Source organism: Salmo trutta, chromosome 5 (genome assembly GCF_901001165.1).
Source record: "Salmo trutta chromosome 5, fSalTru1.1, whole genome shotgun sequence".
Taxonomy (NCBI): Eukaryota; Metazoa; Chordata; class Actinopteri; order Salmoniformes; family Salmonidae; genus Salmo; species Salmo trutta.
Genome location: NC_042961.1, coordinates 28798395 through 28812895, shown reverse-complemented (window position 1 = coordinate 28812895; position 14501 = coordinate 28798395). Strand labels below are relative to the sequence as shown.

Here is a 14501-nt window from a genome sequence, read left to right as displayed (position 1 = left end):
TCTGACATTTCTGACTTGCTAACTGGTTAGAGTTCACAGGAGATTGGTGACACTTTAATTGGGGAGGACAGGCTTGTGGTAATGGCTGGAACGGAATTTGTGGAATGGTATCAAATACATGCTTTCTATGTGTTTGATGCCATTCCATTTGCACTGTTCCAGCCATTATTATGAGCCATCCTCTCTTCAGCAGCCTCCACTGTTGTAGTTATTCACGCGCAGCATTCAACCAGTTAGCAAGTCAGAAGTTTCAGAGTTCCGACTAGCAAATGAACGTGGCATTAACTCATAGAAATGCATCACACCCTAAATTCCTTTACATCCAGGGCTATGTGTGCGAACAACAGGCCATAGAGTTAGATAGAGAACTAATCTTTGAATTTGTGCTATTATAGCATCTGTGACAGCATGGCAGTGACATTGAGGCTCCATTTTAAAGTAGTAAATTGTCTTCTTCTTAATTGGATGATTGTGCCCAACTCATAGGAATCTCCACCCAGTTCACTACTTTAAAATGGTGGAAACTCTCCAAGGCCATAGCTACATATGAGGACAATGAGGTCCGGACCTCAGTCATTTATTTCCTATTTCAACTCAGTTGGTGTCTCAACTTACTGTTGAGAATTAGAATAAATTCACATGGTGTTAAAACTTGTCTTTGTATCAGCAGTTTTCCTTGTGTTATATGCCATAGTCATTCAATTAGCCAATGTCAGTTAAAGGCCCAGTAGAGCATCCTACTGGAAGCTAAATAGCTCATTATTAAATAATAATATAGTTAAGTTTGAGGTTAAAAATCTGCTTTCACACTTTTGGGAAAGGGCTTGTGAAGAAAAATCTTATTGCAAGAACTGGGAGCTCTTTAAATTTGAGGTGTCCAAAAACCTTAGAAAATATGGTAGTAATCTTGCTAAGATCAGAAGAGCTGAGGAGGAAGAGGTGATCATTAAGATAACTTCCCTTTCTCAGAGGTCCCCAGCCGGCCTCTCGGGGGAGGAGAAGATGGAACTAATTGAGTTACAAGATAAACTGGATAATATATATAGATTAAAAGCAGGAGCCTTTATTAGATCTAGAAAAAAATGGATTGAGGAGGGAGAACAGAATTCATCCTATTTCTTTAGACTTTAGAAATTTCACTTTAAAAATAACACTATCCATAAGTTAACATTGGTGGTGTTATTACAGATGACCAAAAATTAATCGCTAAATACTGTAGCAATTTTTACAGACAATTGTATAGCTCTTTGTACTGTCAGGAATCCACAGATATGTTTTTTGACTCACTGAATAATGTTCACTCTATCACTGATATAGGGGTTAATAACACTGATACCTAAGCCTAAAAAAGAAGGGCTGCTCATCGATAACTGCCATCCAATTTGTCTTCTTAATAATGACTATAAGAAATTAGCCTTACTACTTGCAAAAATAATTAAAGAAGTCCTGGATGCAATCATTGATGAAACACAGTCTGGCTTTATGAGGAACAGACATTTATAACAATGTCAGACTAGCATTAGACATACTTGACTACTCAGACCTAATAACTGAGGATAGCTTCATATTATTTTTAGATTTTTATAAAGCATTTGACACAGTAGAGCATCAGTTCCTCTTTCACTCCCTTGAGAGACTTGGCTTTGGGGATTTTTTCTGTTAGGCTATTATGACTCTCTATACAAATGGTAACAGCTCTATCAAATATGGCACCTCACCTAGATTTGACTTAAAGAGAGGAATTAGCCAAGGTTGTCCTATCTCTCTGTACTTGTTTTTATTAATCACCCTACTTCTTACAAATTCTTTAAATACTAGTCCTGTACAAGGTATTTCCATAGCTTGTGAAGAAATTATTATAAGCCAGCTGGCTGATGATACTACACTTTTTCTGAAAGATGCTAACCAAATTCCCATATCGATCAATGTGATACAATCCTTTTCCAAAGCGTCTGGTCTATATCTTAACATTAATAAATGTGAACTCATGGCTGTCAAAGATTGTGTGACACCTTCATATTATGGCATTCCAGTAAAAGAAGAACTTACATATTTAGGCATAACCATTACAAAGGATCAGAAGTCTAGAGGCTTACTAAATTTTAACCCTCTTATTAAAAACCCCCAGAAGAAGCTAAATCAATGGCTACAGAGGGACTTATCTTTAAAAGGAAGAGTCCTAATAACCAAGGCTGAAGGTATCTCTAGACTAACATATGGCGCTCTATCTTTATATCTTGACAGTAAAATAAGCAAGGAGATAGACCAGATGCTTTTCAACTTTCTGTGGAGAAACCGTACCCATTACATTAGGAGAACTGTTGTAATGAACACTTATGAGAATGGTGGGCTGAATTTTCTGGACTTTATACCTTAAATAATACTTTTAAGATCAATTGGATAAAACAATTCCTAAGAAGACCCACTTCTATGTGGAATTTTATTCCTCATCATGTCTTCTCTACTTTTGGTGGCCTTAACTTCATGTTGGTTTGCAATTATAATATTGACAAAGTTCCAGTGAAACTTTCTGCTTTTCATCGGCAGGTTTTCTTGTCATGGTCCTTAATTTATAAGCATAAGTTTTCTCCACACAGATATTATATACGGAATAATCGGGATATATTGTATAAAAATACTACTTTGTTTTTAGAATATTGGTTCCGAAATAATATCCTATTGATGAGCCAACTGGTAAATGCAGAGGGTCTTTTACTCAGTTATAAGGAATTCTTATCACTTTACAAGGTCCCTGTAACACCTAAAGATTTTGCAATTGTTTTAGATGCCATTCCCTCAGGTGTTGCTTTATTATTCAGGAACATGTCAAGACCTGACCCTCAGAGCCTACCTTCCGTTGAACCTGTTGACTCATCAGTAGGAAAGATTTGTTTCTCTTTTGGTCCATTCAACAACAGAGCGATACGAACCTTGTTTCAGCAGGATGTTGTATCTATACCTTATGTCATGCCTGATTGGAATGGATTTATTGATAATATATGTTGGAAAAAAGTGTGGATGTTGCCACACACATACCTACTTGTTAACAAAATTAAGGAAGTTTCCTTTAAAATTATTCATAAATATTATCCTGCCAACCACTATATGAAGACGTTTAAGGAAAACATCAACTCAAATTGCTCCTTTTGTAATGACCACCCAGAAACAGTGTTGCATCTTTTTTTGGCATTGTATTCATGTAAGAAAACTGTGGCAAGACATCAGTAGATTTATAATTGAACACATTTATGAAGATCTTACACTATTGTGGAGAGTTGTGCTGCTTGGATTCTTTACCTACGATAGAAATAAGCTGAAACATTTTTATGTAATTCATTTCTTTATTCTTTTGGCCAAATTTCATATTCACAAATGTAAATTTACAAACAAAAAACAAATTTTCTTACCTTACAAAACTAAATTTAACTGTATTTTAAGACAATTAAATACTCTACTAACAAAAAAGCTGTTAGAATTATAAGTGTATATATGTCCCTTAAGGTCCTTGTGTAATGTGATATTGTACCACCTAGCCCAATTGTCCATTGTATATTATTCATATATACTTGTGTTCCCACATGTACTTCCTGTATTGATTTGTTGTTAAAAAAAAATCATGTTTAAACAGTTAAAGGCCCAGTGCAGTCAAAAACGTGATTTTTTTCCTTTGTTGTATATATTTCCACACTATGTAGTTGGAATAATACTGTGAAATGGTGTAAATGATGATAATACCCTTTTACTTAAGAGCTGTTTGAAAAGACTGCCTAAACTTTCTGCCTATTTTGGTGGGATAGGGGTTTGGTCTGAGGCGGTTTGTTAGTTAATGGACCAATTAAAAGAGTTCCAAACCTCTCTGCCAATAACAGCTAGTTTTCGGTTTTCCCCTCCCCACTCAGACCACTCCCAGACTCTTTCTTGAGAAATGTCTCTTTGCTAAGAGATGATTTGACAGCTGCAAATGTGTAGAATTGCAGGCAATTAGCTTTAAAACTGCACATACAAAAAAAAATCTGTAAAGCAAACATATTTCTTTACCTTTTGTTATTAAAATACTTTTTTCTGCAAACAGCTCCCCCTGTACATATTAAATTATAGTTTTTAATCCCGGTGCTCAATTAATGTGTAGCAGCTAATTGTATAGGCTTAGATCGACTGAGGTGAATAAAGCCACAGCATCCAATGTGATAACGGATGGGCACATTTTTGCTTCTTTTTATGTTCTCCAAATAGCATTATTTAGTTTTTAAATTGTATAGAAATTCAGTAAATGAGCTTCAACTAAACTCACGTAGCAAATTAGCAATTACATGTTTTGTTGACCAAATTCCACACTCTGACCTCCATGCAAAATTCCTCACTTCATTATACTTCGTGGGCTTATTTTCTAGGACAGATTTTGGGCTGAGTAAAACCTCTCGCTTCGTCTCTTCCTCTCTGGTGAAGAGGACATGGGGGAGAGAGTGGAGGAAAAAGACGACTCCCTAAAACACGCCACTTCGATACCGCTACGACCGGAAGAGACATTTCGTAGCAGGTAGGAGAGCGTTTCCTAATTTAATTATCCTAACCTTCTACGAAAAACTCACTTCCGGTCGTGGCTGTGTCGAAGTGGCGTGTTTATAGGGAATCTCGTAAAAAGAAACCCCCCACTCCCACTGATTCACAGCTGTCAGTTGGATGAAAAAACACTGTCAATCTTTGGGAGGAACCACTGTACAGTATTTTAACAACCAAGACGAAGAAAGAGCAAATCCTGGAAACATCAACGTCGTTTAGAAGCTTCTACGAGCCAGGCGAATCTCTTTGAAAAGGCGTGACGTGAAGAGCAGTGTCAGTTTGCTCTGTCACACATTAGAAATTGGGGTTGGCTAGCTAGTAGCTGGCTAACCAGCTAGCCAGCTAAATTTATACTGCTCAAAGGGATTGGCCTTCTCTTTTGCATTGGGGGTCATTACACCGGAAAGGACATCTCAGGAATCAATTAAACCTCATTTTTATGTTTTGGGTCCCACGGAAGGGTAAGAGCCCAGGGTCATAGCTTTTCAAGTTGAGGGAATATGGCATGGGGTTCTCTTGCTACTAAGCTGGCGCTAGCTAGGTAGCTACCAAACCAAAGCAAACACTTTCCCAATGACAATGTGTTTATGCTAGCTAGTTAGCTAGCCCAGGAAAGTAGCTAACTAGCTAAGTTTCTAGGTTGGAAAACGCGTTAACTATAAAATAACTAAATTAACGTTATCCCCGCCCGGGTAGTTAACTAGCTACTGTAGCTAACGTTATGAAGGATTTAGCTAACGTCTCCATCTGTAACGGTAACTAACGTTAGCTCCCTCGGCGTTTAATTATTTAGCTAGGTAGGTATATCTTAGCTTCAAGAGTTTAACCACACAGAGTCAGAACAATGAGTTAGTTATAAAAAAAAATGCTTTAACGTTACCCATGCAAGGGGCCATAGTTCACAATGATGGATAATTAGTAAGTTGAGCTAGCTAGCAATCCTAATTGTGTTATCGTGGAGGACTTATAGCCGCCGAGTTAAGGAATCAGCTAACGTTAGCTACCTATCTGGGCGTTTTCTTCTGACTGTGCTAACCACTAACGTTACGTGACGCTGGTAACGTTAAACTTTTGTCAGAACACACACCTATAGCTAGCTAAATATTTGTAATTTAACTTTGACAGCTCTAACAATATAAGCAAATATTAATTTATAGCTAACCATATCAAGCTGTATGGGTAAAGCCTCCAAGCCCTGTGCCTAGCTGGAACTTTTACCTACGTGTAACCAGCTAACTTCAGCTATGTAATGATTTCCCAAAAACAATGTCAACTGTAGCTAGTCGATGTTTAAGAAAATAGATGGCTAGCTAGATATGCATCTTCACTTGTCATTGTGTATTTAGGTCAAGTATCAATTGGCCTTTACAAGGGCAGGGGGTACACAATAAACATGCCTCAGGCGATAATTGAGTAGGCTAATGTTTGATTCAAGGATATAACTAGTGTCAGTTTGTGAACCACATGTAAACTTTTGCTACCTTACAAGGCGACTTGGAAAGAATCTTGACTCTTTCTTTGCATTCCGCACAGAACAACTTGAGCTTTCTACAACTTCATACTTGTAATATTTTGCAGGTTTGTCAGTGTGTATGGCTTGCTTGTCAGCACCTGGCCAATGTCAGCCACAAGTGTTATACTCTTATAGGACCCAGACATCTGTGACCATGGCAGGATATTTTGTAGGAATGCACTCTGGCAATGGCAGACTATTTTGTAGGAATGCACTGAGTGAGTGTGTTCCTCTGTGTGCACACAACATGCATGTGGGTGCTTGCAGGGAAGTTTGCACATCCCTCCCAATTCAGGGTTATTTGATTGAGTTTCAGCTGCATCTTGATAATATGCTATTCATTACATTGTACTATGTCCAAGGACATAGTTCAATACTGAGATTCCAAGCGCTTCATCAAGGAGTGGTCTTCAATTGATCTTGAAATTGTGATTTATTAATGTAAACAAGGCATCAGATCATCTCAATTCAGTAAAATATTAGTGCCTTCATGTAAGGTGATAGGGTTGTCAGATCCACCTCTATCATTCATGTTTTTCAGATTTTTTCCCCCCTACACTGTGTTGCTCTAATTTGGCCCTGAACGTGTTGGTGGAGCTGCAGTTGCACAGAAGCCATGGGGACACCAGGTAGAAAGCGTGCCCCTATCAAGGACCGGTTTTCAGCTGAGGATGAAGCCCTTAGTAGCATTGCCCGGGAGGTAAGTTAACCATCCATTTCAGAGCCTCCCTGCTTTTAGTTCATTTCTGTGATTCTTTCTCAGTTTAAGATCTTTAACTACTGTTATTAGCTGAGCTTCCCTCACATTGTTGGCCTATGTGTAGTGCAAAAGTGATTTGGTGCATAAGTCACATTGGATGTTGTTTGTGGTGACACTGAAGACATGTATTTCCCAAAATGTGGTCAAAGACAAGTTTGAATTGGATGATGATTTATGAAAGGATGCATGGCAAGCCGTCTTGGATGTTTTACTTTAAACGTAGGCTTCTCAACCCATACCTAACAACACCAACTGAGGTGAATGCAGCAAACGGCCCTCTGAAGCATATCCTGACACATGTTCACACACAGCTCTGCTTAGTCTGAGATGTGCTTGTAATGTGGAAATTCAGGTTCCTTCAAGTTGTCTCTGCTCTGGCGAGTGCAGACAGCTGGTTTGCAATGGTGTAGTAGGATTGATTTGAAGAGATTTAGGGAAAATGGAGGGCAGGGGCGAGGAAGGTGGGATGGCCTGTAATGACTTGTCCCAGGATTATTCCATGTTCCTCAACTACCCGGCTGGCATTCCTGGCCTTTTCGTAGAGGCTGTGCAACTGTTCTCAGCGTACATAGTATCGTACCATGCATTTGTTGTGTAATTGTTATTGTTTATTACTATTTTGAGAACGATTGTGCTGTATTTGCATAATTATGTGGCTAGATGAAACTATGCCACAGTGTGGAAAAAGCCTAAATTATCAGCAGAATAGATTTACGAGTCCATGTGATTGACTGCCTTGCTTAACTTGCAGATGAACAGAACACAGGGTCTCATATAGACTGGGAGTGAATGTTGTCTGAGCTCTTGTGAAGTGCCTCATACTTGGGGACTTCTTGGTAGTGCCTCATACTTTGGCACAGAAAACAAGGTTACATTTTCCGTCTTTAACCATACAAGCCTGTTATATAGAATCATGAGTCATCTGACCCACCCAGCCAGGTCCTGTCCTGAATGAATCAGGGTTTCTTTGTGGAGAGAACTAGAAGTGCACAGAACAGTGAGGCCAAGTGAGTGTGTGCAGTGGGTCCATAAGGCCAACCTCTCTCCAACATGTCACACACCACCACTCCCCTCCAAACAAAGCTCCAGAAAAAAGTAATTGCATGAGGTCAGTCATCCTCTCTTAGGCTATGAGAGTGCTTGCCTGGTCGGCCTGTGCTGGACACGGATCACTGTCCTGCTGAGAAGGACTGTGAATTTGAGCCTGCGCTATCACCACCACATATCGGAGGCCACTTACATTGCTGGGCTGTCAGTCACTTAAAATATCAGCAGCTTGCTTGCAAAACCGTCAGCCAAGTAGGAGGATTCACCACATGTTCTGTAGGCCTATCAAGTTTTCCTCATAAGGATCATAATGTTAGAGAGATGATCAGAATGGGTGTATTTGATCTAGGCAGTCACTTACTGTGCCATTGATTGTAAGTGAATGTGTGGGAGTTGAGTGAGTCATAGTTCATAGTCCATATTACAGTTTCAGTGCTATCCTGGGTAATGATAGCAATAAGCCATGCAGAGGACTACTGAAGAGAATGGCACAGTGTCACAGAGTAGAACAGGCTTGGATCCTCTAACCCTGGAAATTTGACTGGTAAACTCATGGGTACACTCGCAATGGCTGGCTGGTATTGTGATCAGTAATTTCCATGGTAATGTAGAATGTCGACACACATCTCAAATTATTCTGAAGTCGTTTCTGTTAGAAACATAAAATTAGCATTCCTGCAACGTTATTTTGTTGGGGCCTCTCGAGTGGCCCTGCGGTCTAAGGCACTGCATCGCAGTGCTTGAGGCGTCACCACAGACCCGGGTTCGATCCCGGCTGTGTCGCAGCTGGCCGCGACTGGGAGACCCATGAGGCGGCGCTCAATTGGCCCAGCACAGTCCGGGTTTGGGGAGAGTTTGGCCAGCCAGAATGTCCTTGTCCCGTTGCGCTCTAGCGACTCCTGTGGCGGGCCGGGCGCATGCACGCTGACAGTGTTTTCTCCGACACGTTGGTGCGGCTGGCTTCTGGGTTAAGCAAGCAGTGTTTATTAAAGAAACAGTGCACCTTGGCAGGGTCGTGTTTCAAAGAAGACGCATGGCTATCGACCTTCCCTCTCCCGAGTCCGTACGGGAGTTGCAGCGATGGGACAAGACTGTAACTAACAATTTGGATTTCACAAAATTGGGGAGAAAAAGGGGTTTTAAAAAAAACATTGTTTTGTTAAAATTTTAATTGAATCTCTAATAGATTTGCAATCAATTCAGCAAATTTATAGGCTTCACACAAATGTATAGGATTAATATAATATTGAATAAATACACAGTGCATTCGGAAAGTACTCAGACTCCTTCCCATTTTCCACATTTTAAGTTACAGCCATATAAACTCAGCAAAAAAAGGAACGCCCTCTCACTGTCAACTGTTTATTTTCAGCAAACTTAACATGTGTAAATATTTGTATGAACATAAGATTCAACAACTGAGACATAAACTGAACAAGTTCCACAGACGTGACTAACAGAAACGGAATAATGTGTCCCTGAACAAAGGGGGGGGGGTCAAAATCAAAAGTAAGTCAGTATCTGGTGTGGCCACCAGCTGCATTAAGTACTGCTGTTTATCTCCTCCTCATGGAGTGCACCAGATTTTCCAGTTCTTGCTGTGAGATGTTACCCCACTCTTCCATCAAGGCACCTGCAAGGTCCCTGACATTTATGGGGGGAATGGCCCTCACCCTCCAATCCAACAGGTCCCAGATGTGCTCAATGGGATTGAGATCCGGGCTCTTCGCTGGCCATGGCAGAACACTGACATTCCTGTCTTGCAGGAAATCACCCACAGAACGAGCAGTATGGCTGGTGTCATTGTCATGCTGGAGGGTCATGTCAGGATGAGCCTGCAGGATGGGTACCACATGAGGGAGGATGTCGTCTTCCCTGTAACGCACAGCATTGAGATTGCCTGCAATGACAACAAGCTCAGTCCGATGATGCTGTGACACACCTCCCCAGACCATGACGGACCCTCCACCTCCAAATCGATCCCGCTCCAGAGTACAGGCCTCAGGGTAATGCTCATTCCTTCGATGATAAACCCAAATCTGACCATCACCCCTGGTGAGACAAAACCGTGACTTGTCAGTGAAGAGCACTTTTTTCCATATCTGTCTGGTCCTGCGACGATGGGTTTGTGCCCATAGGCAACGTTGTTGTCGGTGACGTCTGGTGAGGACCTGCCTTACAACAGGCCTACAAGCCCTCCGTCCAGCCTGTCTCAGCCTATTGTGGACAGTCTGATGGAGGGATTGTGCGTTCCTGGTGTAACTCGGGCAGTTTTTGTTGCCGTCCTGTACCTGTCCCGCAGGTATGATGATCGGATGTACCCATCCTGTGCAGGTGATGTTACACGTGGTCTGCCACTGCGAGGAAGATCAGCTGTCCGTCCCTGTCTCCCTGTAGCGCTGTCTTAGGCGTCTCGCAGTACGGACATGGCAATTTATTGCCCTGGCCACATCTGCAGTCCTCATGCCTTCTTGCAGCATGCCTAAGGCACGTTCATGCAGATGAGCAGGGACCCTGGGCATCTTTCTTTTGGTGTTTTTCAGAGTCAGTAGAAAGGCCTCTTTAGTGGCCAGAACGTTTCTTAACTGTGACCTTAGTTGCCTGCCGTCTGTAAGCTGTTAGTGTTTTAACGACCGTTCCACAGGTGTATGTTCATTAATTGTTTATGGTTCATTGAACAAGCATGGGAAACCGTGTTTAAACCCTTTACAATGAAGATCTGTGAAGTTATTTGGATTTGTACGAATTATCTTTTGGAAGACAGTCCTAAAAAAGGGACGTTTATTTTTTTGCTGAGTTTACTAAAATTGATTAAATTTTATTTTAAATACATCAATCTACACTAGAGGTCGACCGATTAATCGTAATGGCTGATTAATTAGGGCCGATTTCAAGTTTTCATAACAATCGGACATCGGTATTTTTGGACACCGATTTGGCAGATTTATAATTTTTATTTAAAAACATTTTTGTTTACACCTTTTATTTAACTAGGCAAGTCAGTTAAGAACACATTCTTATTTTCAATGACTGCCTAGGAACGGTGGGTTAACTGCCTTGTTCAGGGGCAGAACGACAGATTTTTACCTTGTCAGGTCAGGGATTCAATCTTGCAACCTTACGGTTAACAAGTCCACCGCTCTAACCCCCTGCCTTACATTGCACTCCATGAGGAACCTGCCTGTCACGCGAATGCAGTAAGAAGCCAAGGTAAGTTGCTCGCTAGCATTAAACTTATCTTATAAAAATCAATCAATCATAATCACTAGTTAACTACACATGGTTGATGATATTACTAGTTTTTCTAGCGTGTCCTGCGTTGCATATAATCGATGCGGTGCGCATTCGCGAAAAAGGACTGTCATTGCTCCAACGTGTACCTAACCATAAACATCAATGCCTTAAGATCAATACACAAGTATATATTTTTAAACCTGCATATTTAGTTAATATTGCCTGCTAACATGAATTTCTTTTAACTAGGAAAATTGTGTCACTTCTCTTGCAACAGAGTCAGGGTATATGCAGCAGTTTGGGCCGCCTGGCTCGTTGCGAACTGTGTGAAGACTATTTCTTCCTTACAAAGACGGCCAACTTCGCCAAACGGGGGATGATTTAACAAAAGTGCAATTGCAAAATGAGCACAATCGTTGCACGACTTTACCTAAACATCAATGCCTTTCTTAAAATCAATACACAGAAGTATATATTTTTAAACCTACATATTTAGCTAAAAGAAATCCAGGTTAGCAGGCAATATTAACCAGGTGAAATTGTCACTTCTCTTGCCTTCATTGCACGCAGAGTCAGGGTATATGCAACAGTTTGGGCCGCCTGGCTCGTTGCGAACTAATTTGCCAGAATTTTACGTAATTATGACATAACATTGAAGGTTGTGCAATGTAACAGGAATATTTAGACTTATGGATGCCACCCGTTAGATGAAATACGGAACGGTTCCGTATTTCACTGAAAGAATAAACGTTTTGTTTTTGAGATGGTCGTTTCCGGATTCGACCATATTAATGACCTAAGGCTCATATTTCTGTGTGTTATTATATTATAATTAAGTCTATAATTTGATATTTGATAGAGCAGTCTGACTTAGTGATGGTAGGCACCAGCAGGCTCGTAAGCATTCATTCAAACAGCACTTTCGTGCGTTTTGCCAGCAGCTCTTCGCAATGCTTCAAGCATTGCGCTGTTTATGACTTCAAGCCTATCAACTCCCGAGATTAGGCTGGTGTAACCGATGTGAAATGGCTAGCTAGTTAGCGGGGTGCGCGCTAATAGAGTTTCAAACGTCACTCGCTCTGAGACTTGGAGTAGTTGTTCCCCTTGCTCTGCATGGGTAACGCTGCTTCGAGGGTGGCTGGGAATATTGAAGACTCATGTTAAAAGGAACCACCAGCTTTCATGTTCTGAGCAAGGAACTTAAACGTTAGCTTTCTTACATGGCACATATTGCACTTTTACTCTCTTCTCCAACACTTTTGTTTTTGCATTATTTAAACCAAATTGAACATGTTTCATTATTTATTTGAGGCTAAATTGATTTTATTGATGTATTAAGTTAAAATAAGTGTTCATTCAGTATTGTCGTAATTGTCATTATTACAACAAAAAAACAACAACAAAAAAATGTCCGATTAATCTGAATCGGCGGTTTTTGGTCCTCAAATAATCGGTATCGGCGTTGAAAAATCATAGTAGGTCAACCTCTAATCTACACACAATACCCCGTAAAGACGAAGCAAAACTGGTTTATTTTTTTTGTACATTGAGCTCAGGTGCATCCTGTTTCCATTGATCATCCTTGAGATATTTCTACAACTTGATTGGAGTCCACTTATGGTAAATTCAATTGATTGGACATAATTTGGAAAGGCACACACCTGTCTATATAAGGTCCTTGATGAAAACCTGTTCCAGAGCGCTCAGGACCTCAGACTGGGGTGAAGGTTCACCTTCCAACAGGACAACGACACTAAGCACACAGCCAAGACAACGCAGGAGTGGCTTCAGGTCAAGTCTCTGAATGTCCTTGAGTGGCCCTGCCAGAGCCCGGACTTGAACCCGATCAAACATCTCTAGAGATACCTGAAAATAGCTGTGGAGCGACGCTCCCCATCCAACCTGACAGAGCTTGAGAGGATCTGCAGAGCAGAAAGGGAGAAACTCTCCAAAAACAGGTGTGCCAAGCATACCCAATAACTCTCAAGGTTGTAATCGCTGCCAAAGATGCTTCAACAAAGTACTGAGTAAAGGGTCTGAATACTTATGTAAATGTGATATTTCAGGTTTGTTTTTGTATACATTTGCAAAAATATCTAAACCTGTTTTTGCTTCATGGGGTATTTTGTGTAGATTGATGAGTAAAGAAACAATTTAATCGATTTTAGAATAAGGCTGTATTTTGGAAAAAGTCAAGGGGTTTGAATACTTTCCAAATACAATGTTTATTAGCATTTTATGCTTCATGTCCAAATTATACGTGTTTTCCACTAGTGCTAGCTGTCGGCGATACAGGCGGGCACTTTTTCTACTTAAATAACTAAGCTACTTTTCAATTCGCTAGAATGAGCGATACGCATCTTCTAGCGCTCTATTGATAGGACTGGCGCCTGTCGGACACAAAGTGAGTGATGACAGGGAAACACTGCTGGTGTGACAGTTGGCTGTCAGTCCCGCCTCTCGGTACCTGGGTGTGTGCGTTGTGGTTGCAGTCGAATTTCTTTACACGGAGGGAAAGAGCATGAATTTGCACGTCCCATATGTGGTAACGATGAGTCGAAATCCACTTAGCCTGTTTTCTGGCACATTCATGTATTTTCTTTCACGTGCACAGTCCGACATTAACAGTGGCCTGCTGGATCTCGTCAGTCACTGACCCGATAGTGCCAGTAACTTTTCAGCGCATTTTTGCGATCCAGTTCAATAGTGTGCAGCTTGCAATTCAGGGCTTTCCTGCATGTGGGATTTCCTGCATCTGCGAGCTGTCCAGAGCAAAAATGCGCACGTCATTCTACTCATTGAGCTTAAGTGTTGACAATGGAGTAGTCAACTGCTGCTTTCTGTAGCAAAGCCCTGCTTCACTTTAACACCGGCTTCATTCTTCAATCATACCTGTATTGCTGAGGAAAAGCCTCTTAAAAGGAAGCTTGAAGCCCGTGGATGTCTGCGGACTTTAAAGGCCCAGTGTAGTCAATTGTTTTTTCCTGTGTTTTATATCATGTTGTACAACAGCTGATGAAGCTTAAACTGTACAAGTGTGAACCTTTTGATCTGTGTTATTTCCTGATAGTTGCTTGTTGAAAATACAAAAGTAGCATTGGAATGTACCAGTGGCCACAAATGGAACTTGTTTTGCAAAAATGTATCAAACTTTAGACTGGTTGTCTACTTTTTCTATTTGGTTGGCTGTTCCATGTGCTTGCGGAAAACACTGAATCATCCAAAAGTATTTAACGCAACTCAATGTTACTTATACAGTTGAAGTCGGAAGTTTACATAGACTTAGGTTGAAGTCATTTAAAACTCGTTTTTCAACCACTCCACTAACTTCTTGTTAACAAACTATAGTTTTGGCAAGTCGGTTAGGAATTCTACTTTGTATGACAA

General features: G+C 40.8%; 1 protein-coding gene across 18 annotated transcripts in view; it reads left to right on the top strand.

The window, feature by feature from the left end:
* Nucleotides 1–4399: 4399 nt before the first annotated feature.
* lrrfip2 (leucine rich repeat (in FLII) interacting protein 2) overlaps nucleotides 4400–14501 on the top strand; it is a 64332-nt gene continuing 54230 nt past the window's right edge. For 4 of the 18 annotated variants that reach the window (XM_029753269.1, XM_029753271.1, XM_029753268.1 and 1 more), the window contains exons 1-2: nucleotides 4548–5021; nucleotides 6615–6773. In XM_029753269.1, the coding sequence (XP_029609129.1) occupies nucleotides 6690–6773 (84 nt within the window). In that variant the 5' untranslated portion in view covers nucleotides 4548–5021; nucleotides 6615–6689. The other 14 variants (XM_029753275.1, XM_029753274.1, XM_029753270.1 and 11 more) reach the window with 9 other exon arrangements.